Raw genomic sequence first — 20,376 nt, forward strand, 5'->3', positions numbered from 1 at the left:
GTGTCCCCGAGGGATGAAGCATAGCATTAACTTATGTCACGATTCATTTGTGATTGTCATACCGAACCATAGCATTCAATGACCTGACCTCCAATTAAAACATCACCTCTTGAATTCGAAATCAGGCACAAGGCCATGCCTCAGTGCAAGAAAATTTTCGGAAAGCCACATCACAACTTGAGTGATAAGACTCCACGAAAGAATTGGCTTATTTTTATGACAGACCATCAACTTGTACATCGACAGTCTAGAGTCCCATTAATGCGAAACAGTCCAAACAAATCGATATATGCATGCACTCATAATAGTTTGGTGATTCCTTGTCATAATTCCATACCATGTACACAACAAAATGCGCGCGCGCGCGCGAGAGAGAGAGAGAGAGAGAGTTGGGTAGTAAATACAAAACAAATCTCAAACTAATGAGCCACAACGTGCAAGACCAGCTAACATAAATGATAAAATGAGGAAGGAACAATATACAAGCACAAAGATTTGTAATATACGGCAAGGATCGTCAGCCTTGTTTGTTGAGATCTGCATATTCTGATGATAATCACCCAAGGAAAATGGAGAGAACAAAAGCACTCTGCTTAATAAACATTAGTTGAAGGCAATCGACAACAGCCTCCTTGCAGCTGGAGCAGGTGGTGCCAACCCAGGAATATCTGGGATGCTTTTGTTACTGGGGTGTACAATCTGAAAGTAATGAAACAGCATACACAAATTAATTATGTATGTTGCAGAAGTACAAGCATAAAATACACAGTATGCTGCATTGAGTACAAATAATACAACAGTATGAAATGCTCTACATATCCACAATAATGTTCGAGCACTCCTTGGATATTATAATATAAATTGGGAGGGAAGCAGTATATATAAATCAACTGATATGGCAATGCAAGTATTAGAAAGTATCATCAAGCATTAGCTACAACTAATTGTTCAAGAATTCCTTGCATATTATGAGATATAAATTGGGAGGGAAGTAGTATATATGAATCAACTGATATGGCAGTGCAAGTATTGGAAAGTATCATCAAGCATTAGCTACAACTGTTGTGGCGAACATTGAACAAGAAATTCGAACAATGAGTGGTGGGTGGGAGCAACGATGGTTGTGCCGACCAGCACGGAGCATGTCGGTGGTGTACTGGAACATGAACGAGGGGTGTTGTACGATACCCCTTCTAGCAACGATTTGCACTATCGATCTCGTCGTTGAGCTTTCCGTTGCTGCTGACCTCGTCGTTCCTCGTTATTCGTGTGCCAAAGATCATCGATGAAAGCACCGTTTACATTCGACACTTTGACGCCAATGCCCTAGTTCGAGGAGGAAGAAGAGATCCGGATCCGCAACTTATATTTTTATTCAACCTAACCATCCAACTAGCTCGAGCTCTTCTTCCTCGTCGAGCTAAGGCATCAGTGTTGGAGTGGCGAATGTGAGCGGCGCCTTTATTGACGATCTCCGGCACATGAACAATGGGCGACAATGAGGTCGAAGCGTGAAGGTAAGTGAGTAGTAGTTTCCCTCCTCTTTTCTTCTCCCTCTTTTGCAGCACAAGCCGTGCCTGGGGCATGACCATCCTTTAAATGGGAGGAATGGTGTGGAGAGAGATAGAGAGTGTGTGTGTGTACTTGTCTTTATGTCATGTTGAAAAACTGAACATACAAAAGCATTACTATTGTAACCAAAAGTAACTCAATATAATCACAACTTATATATTGTCAAAGCAGTAGATGAAGACAGATTATTGGAGGGTACACCTTTTACTGCAATAGATATTCACATCTAATTTACTTGCCTTTCTGGTCCTAGGGCAATGTTTCCAACTAATATGACATATCCAACTTAAGATTACAAAAATATGGCATATCCTAATATAAGAAAGAACGTGAGAATGTACCTTCACAATGATGACTGCAATCACACCACAGACAATCAAAAATAGCAACATCATGATACATTTATCTGTAGCCACCTGGAAGCAAAAAGTTTAAAGTTGAGAGAGGTCAGATAGCATTACTGGAGAAACGAAGAAACTTGATGTACATGCAGAGTGCAGATACAGAAGGCCCACCTGCCTACCAATCTCTTTCACCAGTTGGGAAGCCTTTTTAATGGAAAAATGAATTGTATCCAGCTCATTAACAATGCGACCCATTTGTTCAGTCTGTCAAATGATACAGTAATATACTATAAAGAAGGAAAACAACAAATTTAAACTCAATGAGCCCTTATAACCTATTATACAAATCACTGAATCAGTTAGAATATCAAGCTTAGAATTGTCTAATGTCTACTGACACAAGCTGGGCCAAGCTCTGCTTTGATTTAAAGTTACCAATCTGGATTTCACAGCCATTCTAGAATTTAATCCAGCATAGGTTTGACTGCACTGAACTGATGATTGGAGTACAGTGTGGCTTCTGTCAGATTCCTCATAAAGGTTTCATAAGTTGCATTTCAAATTATGTGTAGACCAAAAAAGACGAATCACTGTAAATCAGAAAACCCAGAAAAGCTAAATTTCACAATACTAGGAGAGATCAAGGGGATGTTTTAGCAAGTTTCCTATGTATTGCTGACATTCAAGTTGAATATCTGAAGATATCGGAAGAAAAGAAACAAGAAAGTACAGAAACAAGGTGACAGGAACACACTTCTTTGCATTTTCAAATGCTATATATTTGCTTAATATATTACGAGAGCTAGAGGTTAGTTATAGGCCATCTTATTATTTTCAATAGGAACTATTATTGACTAATTTATGTATTGCTTTAAAAAGATGAAAGCTATAAGTTAAGGACCCTAATCCAAATGTTTTTAAAAGTCACAAATATGTATCAAGTGACTACGCTAAGGCTTGGTCTGCGTTTGCACTATAAATCATCTTAACTGCATCAAGTAACTTTGCTATTGATGATATTTCAGAGCTTCTACCATGTTCTTACCTGACCCTTAAGGTTTGCAGCAGTCTGAGATCCTACTTCAATAGTTTGCTCAACAACCTACAAAACAACTTTCGTATGAGAACAAGAACAAGAACAAGCAGAGAAAGTGTTCTGGAAGTCACACTGCACCATTTTTGAACGTTTAATCGCCTGATCAGTCTCATCCATCTTCTTATTTCCAGCATCAATAAGCTCTTGATTAGACATCGCTGCAAGATGACAGACTTATAAACCTTGATAAGAAAAAGAAATTCACTAGTAGGACTTATTTCAACCTCATCTGCTACACAATTCATCTGCTAGGGACTAGGAGAGGTATAGAAGCTCCAACCTCCAAGTTAGATAGACTTGCAATAGAAAAGGAACATTGAAAGCATTATCTTTCCCAATTAATAGGGGAATGAGACTCCAAATCACCTGATGCCAGTTGAACATTCTCCTCAGTTACAGGATCATTTCCTCCAGCTCCCATATCAAAGAGTTCGACTCTTTTATTACCAAGGCTACTTTGGTACCTGCAGGCCATCACAATTGCAAGAAAATTACATTATCAGCCTGGACCCGGAAAAAAAAATCAGAATACAATTTCCAAATAAAAGATTCAAGAGCAGGCACGATAGCAAATGCAGAAAAGAAACTAGAAAAACACAGCATCTTTACTGAAAACAATAACAAATTGGAAATTCTAGTCAGATTCAACTTGACTACTTATATAAAATTTAAATCACAATAAAACTAGATTATTTGTTGCCTAAAGCCACAATAAAAGATAATGACAAAGATTTAGTTTGCTTAGAACAAAAATGTCACTGCAATAAATACTTAAGACTCACGTTTTTCTCAGGGCGACATATGAGTTCAGCTCTTTGATCTGTCAAATTACAGTGAAAAGTTATCACATGTAAGCAGTGAAAGAAGAGATAAATTAACTATTGTAAAGGTAGAAATCTAGAAATCACCAACCATGGATTGCTTTTTCTCATTGAGCTGCTTATTAACCTCAGGAGGATTTCGACTCTCATCTTCCTTAAATTGACGATCAAACTCTTTAATCAGACTGTGAAGAACAAGGCTTTGAATAGTCAGGAGCACATAATAATCATGTGGCATAGGTTTATAACTTAACATGATGCAGAAACAGTTAACTAGTCACAATTAAAACTTCCAAATTGGATCTCAGAAGGTATGGTACCATGCGTGTTTGTATGTGCATATAAGCACACTAATGCTGAATCAATTCAAGCAAATCCTGTTACAGATAAACAGAAGGAAAGATTCTGACCTACCGCTTACACTCCCTCATTTTTCCAGTGAGTTCCTCCAATTGCTTAGACTGTCTGTTGGAATCTTTAATCTTGTCCAATTTTTGGAATCCATTTCTGTACCAAATATCAGAAAAGGAAAGCACTCACAGTTAGTAATAAACAGGGGTTTCTTAGGTACTGCTCACATATGGGCATTTTGAACTACTAGCGATATTATTGCAACAACTACAGTCAGGAAACCAAAAATGAGGTACATGCATATACAGGTTTTGCACCAGCAAGTAAGGCTGCTACTATACTGGGAGAAAGAAACTAAAACATAGAGTCAGTTTATGTAGTGCAAATGCATAATATAAAGATGAAGGCACATGAGTTTTAGCATGACATTCTTTTCATTTCTTTTTCTTTGAAGAATGTGAAATGACTAACTTCATATCTGGCCAATTTTTTTCAAAAATAAATCAATAATAGCTTCCTAAGTGACTTTGAAACTGGAGAATCCAATACTGAAAATAGTTAAGATCTAATGTCTCATTAAAAGTTTTTCTTTTCTACCTTATTTACCTTACATCGTTCCTTCTGCATCAACAAACAGTTAGGTTGTTCGATGTAACAGCACACTAAGTTCCAAATATACTAAAAAAGCAAACTAGTATTTTTACATGTCAGAAGTAACGAGAAAACTTTATGGATTAAGGTCCTGTCATAACTGTCTTAAACTGCACCTACAAATCAAAAGGCGTTACTTGCTAAAGAGAAAAGAGTAAGATCTGTCTCTATTTCTTGTGAGCCATAGCCATATATCTATCCAAACAAAAAGAATCCCATGAACATTAGATTGGCATCCTCACGGTTAAACTGAAAAGTGAGCAATGTAATTCATTTAGGCTATCAAAACACCCAAGGGAACATCTTTCGAAAGATCTAATCCATCACTCCCAGTATCTTTCCCTATCAAAATCAAAGATTTTCCAATCAAGTTATGACATTACCCTTCGAGACTTGTAACCCACCAACTTGCGCACACTAGATTCTCTAAGCCAGGCAAGTATTCCTTTTCATTTTTACTGATCCAAACTAGGGCGTCTTGCCCGATCTAGTAATACTTCACTTCCAAACCGTACAATTTGGACTTTCCTTCTACAGATTAATTGGCCTTGCATTCCAATAACGTTCTACAAAACTCCAGCATTTCTACGCAGTACCAGGAATACCTAATTGCCACTCCAACATCAGAAAGAAACCCTTTTCTGGCCGCATTTAAGAAGCATTTGTGCAGCAACCCAACATTTTGGCCAGAGAGAGCCAATAACATGACGAGAGACCTAAAAGTCAAAGTTTCTTCGTATGTTTTTTGGGACAAGATTTTTCTTACTAACCAAAAACTTCTTCCCTCCCAAATTTGACCACAACTTCGGTTTCACAAAAGAAATGAAAAATATTTCAATGAATTCAAAGCACAATCGATGAGAATAAAAGGATCAAATCGAAGAGAGACCATACTGAAGGGCTCGGAAGATGTCTTGGATTTCCCCGTCAATCTGTTCCAGCTCGGCACTCATCGGCAAACCATTTGCCATGATCTTCTCCAGGAATCAGTATATCTTCGTAGAAACTGCCCAATTTCGAAGCTTTGCGCCACCGAATCAGGGGTTCTAGATCAAGTGCCACGGGTTCGAACCCATTGAAGAGGAAGGGGAAAAGTATTAAGGGCTTGGAGCCGGAAAAATACCTGGCCCTAATCGTCGCCGATATGGGTCCGGGAGGAATAGATCGACGAGGGTATCCAGCGCTCCTTCGACAACCCTGGGAAGGAGAGAGAAGGCGGAATAGTTCTCGGAATAGCTTTTTCGAATACTTTTGGAGGAAAAATTTCGGGGTCGAGTCTAACATTGAACGCGATGCGAAGCACGGGACGGCATCTGATCGCGTTTGATGGCGATCGGACGGTTAGCATAATGACGAAACGGGGCCAACCGCCAAGGGGCGGGAGGTATTTGATGTATCGCTGTTTGGTGCACATTGGCCAAGGGCAGATGACAGCGTGGAGTCGTGAGTTGGAATGAGCTGTCGGGCTTGGGGGGAAGCCGACGAGGCCTTCTTGACCATGTGAGATGTGGGCCCATAGGAGAAAAGAACGTGCCACCCATCAAGCAATTCAGAACTAATGGGCCGGCCTGGGTTACTGACTTCTCTGACCGAGTCAATGATCGTCGGATGTATATTAACATATAAATTATGTGTATCCAAGTATTCGATTACTCTGATTATATTTTGATGCACATATAAAGGGTCATATAAAAAACTAACGCCAAAAACCAAGACTGTTGTAACTACGAAGGCAATAGCAATGATAGTGATGGAACCGCAAAGATAGCGATGACATCCATTAGTAGGAAAAAGGGAGGTGCCAACAATGATAGTGACACACAATGCAAAGGTCAGATCCTAAGAGATGACTATGGAGGAGGGAAAGAGCCTCAATGACCATGGTAGCAACGGCCTCGACCTTGACAAACATGGCAGCAGTGACCACAGTGGCCCTAGTCAAGCAAAACAGAAAGAGGAAGGAGAAAGGAGAAGAAAACAAAAGGGAAAAAATAGAAAACGAAGGATGGAGAAGGAATAATAGAAAAGGGATAGAGAAAAATACCTTACAATGAAGAGAAAATACCCCTCCCCTCGTCCCAACAGAGGACTAGGAGGAAGGGAAATCGAATAGCATGTCGGCGATCATGATGGGGACATTCTTCATTGATACAAAAAAAGTTATAATCAGCCTATTCATACCCCCAAAGTTAAAAAACATGATGCAATTTAAGAAAAAAGAAGATCAATTATGCCTTATTGCAAAGAAAGTCTAGGGACTAGGATTCTAGACAGGGCCCTTTTATATTTCAAGAATAAAATCAATTTGAGAATAGGTTTTTTTTTTGTTATTCTAAAATGAAGTCTTTATTCTATAAATAGCTATTCTTACATTCCTTTGTATTTTAGAATAAGGGTGTAATAATAATGTGATATAATATAAAGTGAGCAAAAAGATAGGGAAATAGTATTTTGTCTTTTATGAAATTATCATGAATGTTTTTTTATTTGATATAAAGTAAATTGATGTGATAGATTTTAAAGGTAAAATAGTAATTAGATTAGTGTATGGCATAAAATATTATTTTAATGAATAATATCTGTATTCTATAATGAGGTTATTATAATTTTTAATTGTTATAAAGAGTTGTATTATGGAATAAGAAAAAAAATTTCTAAAGTGAATGGTGGTTAAAGAAGTCTAATTAGTTTCTCATTTGTAAAGGTGTAAATGAGCTTAGCATAAGCAAGTCAACTTCTACTCAAATTTTTTGTTTAGGCTCAACTTAGTTTCATTCGGGCTAAGCTCAAGCCAAGTCGAGCTATAAATGAGCCCCACTATCTTTCCACGAATGACATCCTTAGTAGTGAGAAGCTGTTGCATTTGAGGAATTAATCGACATGGATGCGATCGCTATTGGAAGTCGGCAAGTGTCGTCTTTTGCTCACTCGCGTTCCTCTACCCAGACAACGATGGCCGCCTCTCCCCTTTCTTTTTCTCCTTCCCTCCTCTTTCATATTCAAAATTCCCATTAGATTTGAATGGGACCATCCGATCATGTTTCAATGGATTCAAGCGTAAAGAATTCAAATCCTAAATGAGAAAGAAAAAACTTGTGAGAGGGATTTCTTATCTAAATGCTATGGCCTCTAGGGATCTTAAAGCGAAAAGAGGAGACGAGAGAAAAATTATTGAAGAGGTAAGGGAAGTGGGAGAGGGGATAATATAAAGAAGTAACAAGTGTTGTGGGACGGCATTGTTACCTCTCTAAATCCTCGAATAAATACACACCATGCCGCTTCTCTTTTCAATGGTTATTAACTATAGTTTATAAATAATATACATTAGTATATTTTTGAGCTTGAGCAAGCAGCTTAGACTGGGCTTGAAATGAATTTTGAGCCATATTTTTTTTTCAAAATTGGAAGCAAGCAGCTTAACCGTAATCTAGCTGAGCCTAGATGAACACGAGCCGCTCATCCATTTTGACAGCTCTACCCATTTATAGTTGAGGTGTGCAATAAATGAATACTAGGAGGGGAAGGGTCCGATTAATCCGACTCAATCTGATTTGAGTTGGATTCAAATTAAAATTTTCTACTCAATCCGGATATGGGTAAATTTTTTTTAAAAAAAAAATCCAAATAGAAATTTAAATATGGGTAAAAAAACTCCAATACAGATATAAATATAGGTTAGATATAATTATTCTTACAAGGATACGAATATTAAATATCTGTTTAATTGAATGTTTTTAAATAATTATAATTTTTAGTTTTCTTATTTATACAGTAAATATTAATATTATTACAAATAATATGTTTTATATTATTTCTATAGATTGATTTTACTAAATTCATATGTATTCTATGTATAAAGAATTTTTTTTGAACTCTTAATATTTTGTGTTAATTGTTTCTAAAAAAATATCTTATTTTATTTAAAATTAGAACTTATTCCGACTAATACCTGATCTTTTATTTAAAAATTATTCGCTGCATATTTAAAAAAAATTATTCATATCTATTTAATTATAATGTATTTTAAATCCGTACATTTAATATCCTATACTTATCCGAATCTACGTTCGTACTCAAAATTCGCCTTCACCCCCTATGACAAAGACTCATAATAATCCACATGGATTTCCGTAAACTGACCATCCGGGCCATCCTATTCTTTTTCTTTTTTGGATAAAAATCCTATTATATGAGTGGTTCCATACCTCATGCCATCGTCCCCTCCGTTTGATTCTCTCCCCTCTTCCCTATAAAACCTTCGCACAATTATACCATGGCAGTGAGGAAGGCAACGGAGTTGTCTTCAAAGAAGCTTGTCGAGGAGGTGCAGAGATGGGGGGCCATGAAACAGACGGGCGTGAGCTTGAGGTATATGATGGAATTCGGTTCGAGGCCTACTGAGAGGAATCTACTGATTTCTGCGCAGTTTCTTCACAAGGAGTTGCCGATTAGGATCGCGAGGAGGGCCATAGAGCTCGAGAGCTTGCCCTTCAGTTTGTCGCAGAAGCCAGCGGTGTTGAAGGTACTTGATTTTAGCGATTGGATTCTATTTCTGTGATTTGGCAGAGATAGTGGTGGTGTGTTTTGGTTTAGCTGGTATTTGATGAGGTTTCTAGATGTGTATTTTGAGTTAATTTGCCGTGTGGTGTGATGGGTCGTCATATTTTGTGGATTTGATAACTCTGTTTGTTATTTTTTTTAGAACATTTATATACTGGAGAACGGAAACAGATTATGGCGATTCATTTCATTGTTATATAAAACTCTAAAACTCTGGAACCCGTTATAGTAATTAGAGAACCTGCACGAATTCGTATGATTATATTTAGAATAATATTTTTGGCTAATTTCGTTTGCCCCCATTTTGTACTGGTAAATCTTTTGTTGGCCAAAGATATTCTTCTTGGTGAGATTACTTTTACTTCTTTAGAATTGTATGTAATATGCTGCTTTAACGGTGGAATAGAAATTGACTTATCTTTATTCGGCCACTTGAAGTATTTTCCAGCATTCTCTGTTAATTTGTTATTCCATCTACTTTCTTGTGATATTCCAATGTTCTTCTAAGCACGTGTTATTCCATCTACTTTCTTGGGCATAATTGAGATGCCATATAAGAACTGTATTCCATGGTTTTAGATACATTGAGTATGCTTCTTATCATTGTCGTTTCTTTTTCTGTATACAATGTTACTGATGTTTTTATAAATTTTGCTATATGTTCTTTCTCAAAGTATTTTTCACTATCCATCAATTCGTTCTTATTTTTTCACGATCCATAAATTTTGTCTTTCTGAAGGTAAGGGATTGGTATTTGGATTCTTTCCGGGATATTCGATCATTTCCAGAAATAAAGGGTACAATTGATGAGTTAGCTTTCACTCAAATGATCAAGATGATCAAAGTGAGGCATAATAACGTGGTGCCTACTATGGCATTAGGTGTGCAGCAGTTGAAGAAAGACTTAGACCCTAAGGTCATGCCCAAAGATCTGGAAGAGATCCATCAATTTCTTGACCGCTTTTACATGTCAAGAATTGGAATTCGTATGTTGATAGGTTAGTGAAAGTTCTTTGCTTTATTCTTTGTTAGGCTGACTATCTGTCCTGTTTCTTAATATTGATTTATTATTTGATATATTATTCTTGCTACGACGAGTTCCATGTTCTGTGATATCACAGAATCCAGAGAGTAGTAGATATGTGCTTAATTAGCATCAAAAGATTGTGGAAGTGAATTAAGAATCTTTACTTTTCAGGGCAACATGTGGCTTTGCATGATGTGTATCCGGAGCCTGGTTGTATTGGTCAAATAAACACAAGAATGTCTCCCATGCAAGTGGCCCATACTGCTAGTGAGGATGCTCGCTGCATTTGTTTACGGGAATATGGGAGTGCTCCTGAAGTTAACATTTATGGGGATCCTAATTTTACCTTCCCGTAAGAAGTACATTAGGTGGTTGTTAGTCATGCATGCTCTTGTAATCTGTTAGCCCAAGTTGTTCTTTCCCTCGTGAACTTTCTGAGATGCTATTGTCATAGTAGGTCATTTAAAGCACTTGCAGAAAACAGAAAAAATTGACTGGCTTCATCGTTTTCGTTCACTAACTTTCACCTCAATAAAACAGGTATGTACCATCACATTTACATCTTATGGTATTTGAGTTAGTGAAGAACTCCTTACGTGCAGTTCAAGAACGATTTGCAAATTCTGATAAAGAAGCCCCTCCTGTTCGAATAATAGTTGCAGATGGAATAGAGGACGTTACAATTAAGGTTTGACCCCAATTTTACATCCTCATAATAGCGGCATACGGCAGCAGATATCTAGTGCATTGAGTCAAACATTTCAAATTTATTTTCTCTTTTCCTTCTGTTTTGTCTCCCATTTTCCAGCTTCGTGATAATCCTAGTACTGGGATCATCTCTTTTTCCATCAGTTACATCTTTATACTGCTGCATGTTTGCTAAAGTAACAAAATGCTCTGGTGAAGCTCTCTTGGAATTGATATTTTTTTAGAAGTCAATGTCACAGCCTGACAAGTTTTCCCATTGAAAGATGCCCAACTGTATCTGTATTCAATAATACATTTTTGTTAAAACTACATGATAATCTAGCAGGCACTCCCCTGATGTCTCACACCTAGCTCTTGTTTCCTTCCAGGTATAACAAACTGTTCCGTAATGAATCCTTATAACAACGGTCATTGCTCCTGGCATCTGTTGTTTTCATAACCTTTGAGAATATTATCTTTTCGATGAAGGATGCATAGCATAGACTTAGCTTTTCGTATGTTATCATAATATGGATATGCTAATTCCATATTATGTGCTTTCCTTGTATGGTCGTCATAACTTCACAACCTTTTCAGATTGATGGAATTGATTATTAGAGCATTGTCATTATCAACTGTAATAGTAGCAATTCCTTTCCTTCAGATATCAGATGAAGGTGGTGGCATAGCAAGGAGTGGTCTTCCTAAAATTTTCACGTATCTGTACAGTACTGCCAAAAATCCACTGGATGAAAACTATCCAGGAGTAAATGAAGGGATAACTATGGCTGGATATGGTTATGGACTACCAATCAGCCGTCTCTATGCTCGGTATTTTGGAGGTGATCTACAGATTATCTCTATGGAAGGATATGGTATGCCCTCTGTTATATTAACTGTCTTTGTTATATTTCTTTTATTTATATACCAAATTTTCCGCCATGGTGAACTACAATTTTGTGATTTAAGCTGTCAAACTTTTTTTAAAAAAATTTTTGAGAGTCTACTTGGGTTCAATTTTAAAAAGAATTACCCTTCTACTTTCAAGTAGATGAAGAACATGGCACTTGATTTTTATATTCTAAAAGCTATGGTAAAATTCCTTTTAATGTTCTTTGATGAGTGATTCTTGCATATAAAGGAAATCAGAGCTTCTACAAATTAGTTCTGTGTATATGTGCTTTTGAAGTGTGAAAAATTGGATATTACATCAATGAGAGAAGAAAATCTGTCATGCTGTAAGGTCATATGCTCCATAGTTCTCTGACCGAAATTGTTTCACTTATCCCTGCACATATTCGGTGAACTTTTGTATTTCATATTTTTCAGTTTTGTTGGTCTTTACATATGGATATGTGTCCCTTGCACTTTGCTATGGTCTTTACATTGATCAATGATCATGCAGTGTTGACATATAAAGCACTTCAAAAAGCATCCCATTGTCCAATTACCCATACCTTCTCATTGCCTGATTATTTACTTTCTCTTTGCAACCTTAATTTTCAGTTAAAATCTTGAGATGGTCCAATTAGTAATGAAAGAAAGGGTATGACAAAGTGACACTCTTGATGGCACATACATTTTCTATATGTTGAAACATGGCAAAAGGCTCAATACATCTTCCATGAACTAGTATACCCTGTACCAGATTCCTGTGCCTTTTAAAGATACATAATTCTAAACTAATGACTAAAAATCGACTGCTAACCTTTTCTATAAGCTCCAAGTAAAACATTCCATTACCAGGGCTGACTGTTCTTCCTTTAATAGTCTTGCATTTATTATTGTTCGGCTTCCTTCCAAAGTGTGTCATGTCTTCGTGTTTGATTCTTTTGGAATCCTTGCTTCTTCTCTTCCAGCTTCAAAACTTGGAGACAAAGCATGGATTTTCTCTGAAACAAGTTATTTGTGACACAATAGTTATTTGATCCTTTTGCTATACGTTGCTTGTTGACTGTCACTGTAAATTCGCATTTTTTTATCATTTGAGCAAGTCAATTATTGCTAGCACAAAGATCTAGAAGCTCAAAAAACAGTTCTGAACTTTTTGATATCATATGTCATAAATCTACAAGTTGGAATCTTCAATATATTGCTTATGTTTAAGGTTTTCTATACTGAGGTTCATACTAGACATGGTTGGATACTTACATGCGCCTAACTTCTAGGCTACATTCTGCCAGATTAGTGTATAAAGAAACTGTCCTGTTTATCTTGCTAAATGTTTGTGCTCATATATTTCTATCTACATTTTTTGTAGGTACTGATGCTTACCTTCATTTGTCGCGACTGGGAGATTCACAAGAGCCCCTCCCATAATGTGATGCTTGAATCTATTATTGTTTAATAGAGGATAACCTGTTTATTAGAAGATAACCTTCTTGCATATGAAGCAGGAAAGATGTAGATTTTCTTTATTAGTTAACTATTTTTCTGCTGATTTGCATACACCAAATCAGCAGCTTCTGGTTTAGGTGCTACCGTTGTAACTGCCTATTAGCTATGGCCCCAATTAGTTCAAATTAGAGTGGAAGTGGAAGTGGAAGTGGAAGTGGAAGGAGAGTGGTACAAGAAAAAGAATAGTTGTCCTAATACGTCATTTATACCTCCTTTCTGCATCCTGGATCTTTGAATTGCTAAGATTTAGCTGGATATGCAAAAGATCCACATTGACAGTTAATTCCGTATTTAGGTTCATCAGAAAGCTGTTATCTTTATGATGAGAATGCTGAAAAGGCGTCGTAGTTATGTTCATTAAATTTCAATCAAGTAACTTTGTGCATCTGTGCTTGATTTTGGATAACATCCATAGCAGTTCTGCTTCCATTTTAATTTAAAATCAGTGGAATCTGAGTAATATGCTTGGTTTGCATTACCTTTCTGTGCTTTCACCATGAAAAATGAAATATGTTTATTTTCTTTTAATTATTGTTGCATCTCATTGCATCCTCTGTGCATTTATTTTCAGGAAAGAGTTTAAAAAAAATTATTCAGGAAAGAGTATATATATATATATATACGCACAAGTTCCAAACTCTGGAAAGATTTCAGCTAAACGTAGTATGAAATTAAGACATTAGGATGGTCTGCTACTACTTTCTGGTTACCTAGTGGTTTTTGGAGTAAGAAAGCTCTTTTCTTTGATAAGTGGTTGGCTTCTTTTAGCTCTGGTCTTTGGAAAGTTGACCCTTATATTGATTCCTAGTATCTTGTCACATGGATGCATTATTGGTGGAGGCTCAATTATTATTTGCTTATAACGCGCACAAAACATCTTATAAAGTTCATCTCATCACTCTAATTTCCTACTTCGTTAAAGTAAGATAAAATAAAATAAAATAAAATAAATCCCACTTCGTTTTCTCTGCCCTGAGACAGTTACCACAATTATATGAATGCTTTCTCGAGGTATCTCAGGAGACTTTGCTGTTAAGTTTGTCAACATAGATTAACAATCCAAGAAAGAAATTTTTGGGCTACTTTATAACATCCCTTTATGAGTAGGATTACTTACATACTAAGTTTGTAATTAAAAGTAATTTTCTTTGTCTGATTAATAAAAGAAACTCCTAAGATAATTATATGCTAGACATAAGAATTAATCTTTTTTCTGATATATAAATTGTACGTATGGACTAAGTCACTAATAAGTGACTAACTCTCTGAAAGGAAATCATAAATAAACTAAACCGCGAGCACAACGGACTAAAGCAGGTACACCGGTGATGTTCTACCTAAAAGAAAAAGTTTGACTATCCCGACGTGGCATAAGCTTATCAGCCAATGGTGTTTTGACAGGTCAGAATTCGCGTGCAAACTATTTGTTTCAGCAAAACGCGCAACAGTTGCAACGTACTCACGAGGCCACGACGAAGCTAAGTTACGGCTATCGTGCGCCGGGTACGTACATTAACAACTCTGTAACGCAGTCTTTAAAATAAACCCGTCTAAGGTAAAAGAAACCCGACCACAATGATGAGTCCGCCACCGGTGAGCCATTTTTTCCAAGCCCTACCTCCTCCTCCGCCGCCGTTTCTGACAATTGAATCCTAACTTTCTATCATCGTCCTCCTCCGCTGCCTCTCTCGAGCCAACGTTTTGATCGCCAACATGAGCGGCGGCGGCTCCGGGACGGCGGCCGCGGCGGCGGAGGGGCAGTACGCGGAGGTGAAGACGTCGGTGTGGTGGGACATCGAGAATTGCCAGGTCCCGAGGGGGTGCGATCCCCACCTGATAGCGCAAAACATAAGCTCAGCGTTAGCGGCGGGGGACTACCGTGGCCCCGTCTCCATTTCCGCCTATGGCGATACGAGCAAGATTTCCCAATCTGTGCAGCACGCACTCTCCAGCACCGGCGTCGCCCTCAACCACGTTCCCGCAGGTATAAAATTGCTCGCAATTTTGAAATGCCCCAGTCATCCTGGTTTGATCATTCTAGGCTTCGATTGTATTTCTCCTGTTGGATGAATATGTTTGATAGATTATTTGTTTGTACGTTAATTTCTAGTGTTTTCATTGGGTTGATTCGGTTCTTGACTTGTGAGGATGCCGAAAATTAGGGTTTCGGGATTTTCGGGTATTGAATTCTTTATTATATGTACGTTGCTGTCTTCTCAATATTCTAAGTTCTTATAGATTCGCAGTATTTGATGTGATGGAATTTAAGCTTGAGGAGAAACTGACGCCAATTTGTATTGTCTGTTTTATTTAGTTTTGAATTTGGATATGTTAATATCTATTAGTTTGAAGGAACTAATTTTCCCTTTTATATCTTATCTTCTGTTGACTAATTTTGACACTTGACTTCATTAGTATTGGTTTCTTCCCATGCGAATGCATTCTAATTGGCATTTGAGGTAGCGCATCATTTTAGTTTATTTAAGGAGTATCATAGTGTGGATTAGCTGGATTGTAGTATCAGTTTAACCTTAATTGTGATAAATTACTATTATCCTTTCCTCATATTGCATGGATCTTCTTTTCGTATCATTTGGTTCAATTTTCAGATTGACTTTTGCAATGTATGCTTGTTTAACTTGTTTGTCAAGTGCCTGTTACCGCATTGTTCCATATTTACTATGTATGGATGAGATTCTTTTTTTTTTTTTTGAATAAGTAATGCCTCTTGTACCAATTATGTAATAAAGCTGCTCCAAAGACCGAGTCTTCCCGTTAACATGTATAGGTGAGAAAGCCCTCCTCAGTGGTAAAGAAAGTTTGCATTTGTCTTCATGTCATGTGCACCAACCTACTTTTCCTTTATTGCTGTGGCAATAGTGAGAAAGCTTAATTTTCTTGCATTTACCTACCATGGTTAATGCCAAGGAGCACACTTGTTCTATGTGTTTGCTTCATTTATCTTACATTCCTTATTGTAGATTTCTTTCATTAGGCTAGTGTTACATTGTAATATTGACATTCAAAGTAGTTTTTTTTCCCCTCTGAATATGCATATTTTAAACTATAAAGGTCTTTGTTCTGTTTGTGTCTGTGTCCTGCAGAGCATTGTATGCAGTGATCCTTTTGTTAGTTTCTTTTTATGATTCTACTGATAACTTTCTTAAAAAAAATTGCAGGCATAAAGGATGCAAGTGATAAAAAGATTCTAGTTGACATGCTGTTTTGGGCCATAGACAATCCTCCTCCTGCAAATTATTTGCTTATTTCCGGAGATAGGGACTTCTGTAATGCCCTTCATAAACTGCGGATGAGGAGATACAATATTCTACTTGCACAACCACCCAATGTGTCTCAAGTACTCACTACTGCAGCAAAGAGTGTGTGGCTCTGGAAAAGTCTTCTGGCTGGAGGACCGCCGTTGTCAGAGTCTCCATACATAAGCACCGCATCAAATGGCAATGCCTCAAGTGTAGAGTCATTGAAGAGCACTCTGCCAGACTCTGCGCAGACAACTCGGCCTATTGATCCTCCAACGCTTCATTTTGACAGTCAAAAGAATGGCGACAATGGAAGGACTGATAGTCGTTCCAAAGGGAAGCAAGCATGGAAAAGTGCAAACCAAAATCAGAAGAATAAAAATGCACCTACAACAGCTAGCAATGAATTGAAGGAGAAGACAACCGGAAGTCAAGAAAGCCGCTCTAATGGGGTTGTTGATAATACTATTCCAAGAGGGCATCCTGAAAACCTGCCAAAACAAGCAACTATGTATATGCCATCAAGTTCTGAAGCAAAAGAAAGTGCTCACTTGAATTATACAGTAACAAGGCCTTCTATTCCTGAGTCATCCCTTCAAAAGCCACCCACTGGACCTGGCTATGCTCACCAAAGTGAAGCAACACTTGCTAAGGAAACACCTCATGAGTTCTTTGGAGGTAATAAGCCCAGCACGTCAAGTTCAAGTGGGTCAGGACTGGATCATGGTACAATTCGTCCTGATTTTCCCTTCGACAATGTGCATTATTATCCAAATTATCCACAAACTCAACCTCCTCAGCCATTAAGACCAAGTGATCTGCTGACTCCTCAACCTAACAATGCGTCCAAGAACATATATTCATCAAATTTTCACAGAAGCAACTATCGTCCAGTGTCAACTAGGCCTAGTGGTTCTTCCTCTACTCCGCCACAAACTCGGCCAAATGGCCCACCTTTTACTTCAGCTCCAGCTGGAAATCTACCTGATATGAGTAGACTTAATGTTTCTGAATATCCTTCTAGTGGTGTCAATCAAAAGATCCCGCCTTTCCAAAGAAAGATGGAACCTATCAGCTATCCTCCTGGCCGTCCGAGTGCTCCACACAATTTGCAGCCTTCATATCATGATCATAATCACAGAGCTTCACCTACACCTGCCATGACTGGCAATCTGCCTAATGCTTATGTATGGGGCACCCCAGGATATCCATCTCCGACAGATATCCAGGTTCTTATCGGAAATATTTTACGTGCATTGCATATGTTAAAAACTGAGAAGTTGGCCCCGACGGAAGCAAATATAGCCGATTGCATTCGTTATGGTGAGATAAATATACAGAATTTCAATGTTAAGCTAGCACTTGACTGTGCTATTCAGCAGCAGGTCGTGGTGATGCACAAGTTAGGAGGTAATTTGCCATTCTTTATTGGGAAGAATGATACGCTCTGGAAATGCGTGAATGTCATAGATACCAATGCTAAGCATCCAAAAGAAACATGGGATGCAGTTTCTAAATTTCTTTCTTCTACTAAGGGACGATCTGCAATGACATCCTCCCAATGCAGGTATGATCACTAATTCACTATTTCTAAGCTTTTTCCTTTTATTCTGTTGTGGCTGATCATTAATTCTACCTGCTGGTTGTCCATAGATATCAAGCTGCAATCATGCTAAAGAAATCCTGTTTGAAACATCATGTTCTTGGGGAAGTCATTCAGATTTTGCATGTCACAGTAGCTGTAAAGAAGTGGATTATACCTCATTCTTCAGGTTGGCAGCCATTGACTTTCCAGATTGCAACACAGATTTGAATATGGGTGCTAGTGGCAAAAGCAATAAGTGATGGAAACCCTCCGGTTGGATAAGTGAGGGACCTCTTGGTAAAATAGACTTGGTTACTTTATATTTCAGTGAACTAAATTCCGTGGATTCCGCATGTATCTTTTGGGTAAAGAGAAGAAGCAGCTGATACTGAAACAAGGTAGATATAGTCTTATAGGGTAGTTATGTGTTAAGCAGATATATTTGATATCCTTGGTGGTATTAGAGCTTCCATAATATTCGGGAAGTATGAAAAATGTTGGCAAAGAAGATATCATGCTATTTACAGCCTGGCTACCCTCCTGATGGGTTGCTGATGGTTTAAAGATCTAAACCTCTTGATCGTTTGCTCATGGTTTAAAGTCTGTTTAAGTTTTTAGACCATGTTTCTTACAGGTAAATGGAAAATCCATCTTGTGCTACTGAGTTTTTACTTATGGATGGAGAAGATACAGTTATGTTGAGAAATTTCTTAAGGTGATAGAGCAGCAGTCTTTCTTCAGAACGGTATATATAGGTAAAATGGGATGCTCTTGGTTGCTTTGTCGCCAATAGCTAGAGGATTGAGTAATTGAAGTCATTAAGTTGGCTCCTTGTTATGTCCTTATGCATGCGATGCAATTAGCTGTAGGAGAAGATAAAACCTAAAAATGAAGTCACGGTCATATATAGGTCAGGTATCAAAGGAGGCCCTAAATTCTTCTAACTGGAGACAAATTAATAGCAATCCAGGTGGTTTGTGAAGGAGCAATGTTGTTTATGCTGCGCCTGAAGAATCAGGAGTATAATCATCTTTGAATCATGATGTAGTTGTTGTAGAAATTCTCACTGAAGTTTGTATTATCTGCTGCAGCCTAACCTCAAGAAGAAGCTGAGATTGTGTCACATGCATGCTCGATTAGATTATTATGTTGCTCTGTTTCATACTTCTTGCTCGTTTAGCTGGACTTTCTGTCACCAAATTTCTGGGAGAGAATTGCCTGCTCTGTTATAATTGTATTTAGGCAGTTCAAGTACTTGTAACTGTTGGCTTTGCTTCCTCTGATGGTTATATATTTTTGTTAAAGACTTGTGCTTTTTTCTTATCTTGTATATCTGAAATGTCTTCTTGAGCATTCTCTTCTTTGACCACAATTGCAGTTAGTCTCTGGTACCTGTTGGTCATTGTCAATAATGTGTTCTGAAGATGACGTTTATTTGGTTTTGTGCTTGATTGATCTTGTGATATTATGTGTCGACCGATTATCTTACATATAATAAAGCCATTTTAGTTTGCCAATTAATAATGTGGAATTCTAATCATGTTACATGACTACATTGACTAGCATTCTTACGTGGGTTTTATTGAACAAAGTTGAAAACTCCGGTGCTGGATCAGGATTTCGACTGCTAATGTTTTCTTAATTATTTACATGTTTGATTGTTTTCGGGTGAAAGAAATCTACCAAGCAAGAAGTGTACTAGATCGCAAGTTGATTTAGGAACCATTCATATGCTTTCCATGATCACATACGAGTACACAATTAGAAAAGTCACGATGTGAAGTTACTGTCCCAGCATTAATTGTATAGATTTCCTCAGCTAGAAAAAGGTTAATAATATAGTATAAGATAAGACCCAAATATGAAATGGGTCTAGTTTGGTCAAAAACTCTCGTCCATAGATTATGGATCCGTCGCGACTCAGTAACCTAACTATTGTATTTGTACTCTTACAGCAAAAGCTCGGCCAATTGGCCCAGTCGGCAGCGCCGCCTTCTTGCCACGTGATGCGACGAATCCAGTTTA

General features: G+C 37.7%; 3 protein-coding genes across 5 annotated transcripts; 2 read left to right on the forward strand and 1 right to left on the reverse strand.

Moving 5' to 3' along the window:
• Nucleotides 1-258: 258 nt before the first annotated feature.
• On the reverse strand, nucleotides 259-6,154 carry LOC140782465 (novel plant SNARE 13-like). 2 transcript variants are annotated; one of them, XM_073129049.1, is made up of 11 exons: nucleotides 5,959-6,154; nucleotides 5,730-5,841; nucleotides 4,248-4,340; nucleotides 3,925-4,018; nucleotides 3,795-3,832; nucleotides 3,379-3,476; nucleotides 3,091-3,170; nucleotides 2,962-3,018; nucleotides 2,088-2,180; nucleotides 1,914-1,988; nucleotides 259-699 (listed from the first exon to the last, which is right to left on the reverse strand). In XM_073129049.1, exons 2-11 carry the CDS (start codon nucleotides 5,804-5,806, stop codon nucleotides 604-606), a joined length of 801 nt encoding a protein of 266 aa, XP_072985150.1. In that variant the 5' UTR covers nucleotides 5,807-5,841; nucleotides 5,959-6,154; the 3' UTR covers nucleotides 259-603. The 2 variants fall into 2 exon arrangements, with proteins under 2 accessions (XP_072985150.1, XP_072985148.1); XM_073129047.1 differs by having other exon boundaries at nucleotides 5,730-5,881; nucleotides 5,959-6,076.
• Nucleotides 6,155-9,004: 2,850 nt separating this feature from the next.
• LOC140782895 (pyruvate dehydrogenase (acetyl-transferring) kinase, mitochondrial-like) lies at nucleotides 9,005-13,912 on the forward strand. Of its 2 annotated transcripts, XM_073129749.1 has the most exons (7): nucleotides 9,005-9,357; nucleotides 10,135-10,192; nucleotides 10,277-10,393; nucleotides 10,594-10,774; nucleotides 10,963-11,110; nucleotides 11,774-11,984; nucleotides 13,370-13,912. In XM_073129749.1, the coding sequence occupies exons 1-7, from the start codon at nucleotides 9,109-9,111 to the stop codon at nucleotides 13,426-13,428; spliced, it is 1,023 nt and encodes a 340-aa protein (XP_072985850.1). In that variant the 5' UTR covers nucleotides 9,005-9,108; the 3' UTR covers nucleotides 13,429-13,912. The 2 variants fall into 2 exon arrangements, with proteins under 2 accessions (XP_072985850.1, XP_072985848.1); XM_073129747.1 differs by having other exon boundaries at nucleotides 9,006-9,357; nucleotides 10,135-10,393.
• A 1,103-nt stretch (nucleotides 13,913-15,015) lies between these two features.
• LOC140781873 (uncharacterized) lies at nucleotides 15,016-19,723 on the forward strand. Its single transcript, XM_073128147.1, has 3 exons — nucleotides 15,016-15,490; nucleotides 16,686-18,333; nucleotides 18,420-19,723. The coding sequence occupies exons 1-3, from the start codon at nucleotides 15,220-15,222 to the stop codon at nucleotides 18,577-18,579; spliced, it is 2,079 nt and encodes a 692-aa protein (XP_072984248.1). The 5' UTR covers nucleotides 15,016-15,219; the 3' UTR covers nucleotides 18,580-19,723.
• The last annotated feature ends 653 nt before the right edge of the window (nucleotides 19,724-20,376 follow it).

The sequence above is a fragment of the Typha latifolia genome, chromosome 2, assembly GCF_019914945.1.
Source record: "Typha latifolia isolate L0001 chromosome 2, TyphaL0001v2, whole genome shotgun sequence".
Classification (NCBI taxonomy): Eukaryota; Viridiplantae; Streptophyta; class Magnoliopsida; order Poales; family Typhaceae; genus Typha; species Typha latifolia.

What these genes read in the sequence shown, in the direction of transcription:
- LOC140782465 (XM_073129049.1), bottom strand. Translation starts at nt 5,806, where the DNA reads ATGGCAAATGGTTTGCCGATGAGTGCCGAGCTGGAACAGATTGACGGG. An exon ending in TATGTCGCCCTGAGAAAAAC is followed by an intron (nt 3,477 to 3,794) that starts GTGAGTCTTAAG and finishes GATGGCCTGCAG; the next exon opens with GTACCAAAGTAGCCTTGGTA. An exon ending in TTGCAGTCATCATTGTGAAG is followed by an intron (nt 700 to 1,913) that starts GTACATTCTCAC and finishes CATTACTTTCAG; the next exon opens with ATTGTACACCCCAGTAACAA.
- LOC140782895 (XM_073129747.1), top strand. Translation starts at nt 9,109, where the DNA reads ATGGCAGTGAGGAAGGCAACGGAGTTGTCTTCAAAGAAGCTTGTCGAG. An exon ending in AGAAGCCAGCGGTGTTGAAG is followed by an intron (nt 9,358 to 10,134) that starts GTACTTGATTTT and finishes GTCTTTCTGAAG; the next exon opens with GTAAGGGATTGGTATTTGGA. An exon ending in GATCCTAATTTTACCTTCCC is followed by an intron (nt 10,775 to 10,962) that starts GTAAGAAGTACA and finishes TCAATAAAACAG; the next exon opens with GTATGTACCATCACATTTAC.
- LOC140781873 (XM_073128147.1), top strand. Translation starts at nt 15,220, where the DNA reads ATGAGCGGCGGCGGCTCCGGGACGGCGGCCGCGGCGGCGGAGGGGCAG. An exon ending in CCTCAACCACGTTCCCGCAG is followed by an intron (nt 15,491 to 16,685) that starts GTATAAAATTGC and finishes AAAAAATTGCAG; the next exon opens with GCATAAAGGATGCAAGTGAT. An exon ending in ATGACATCCTCCCAATGCAG is followed by an intron (nt 18,334 to 18,419) that starts GTATGATCACTA and finishes GGTTGTCCATAG; the next exon opens with ATATCAAGCTGCAATCATGC.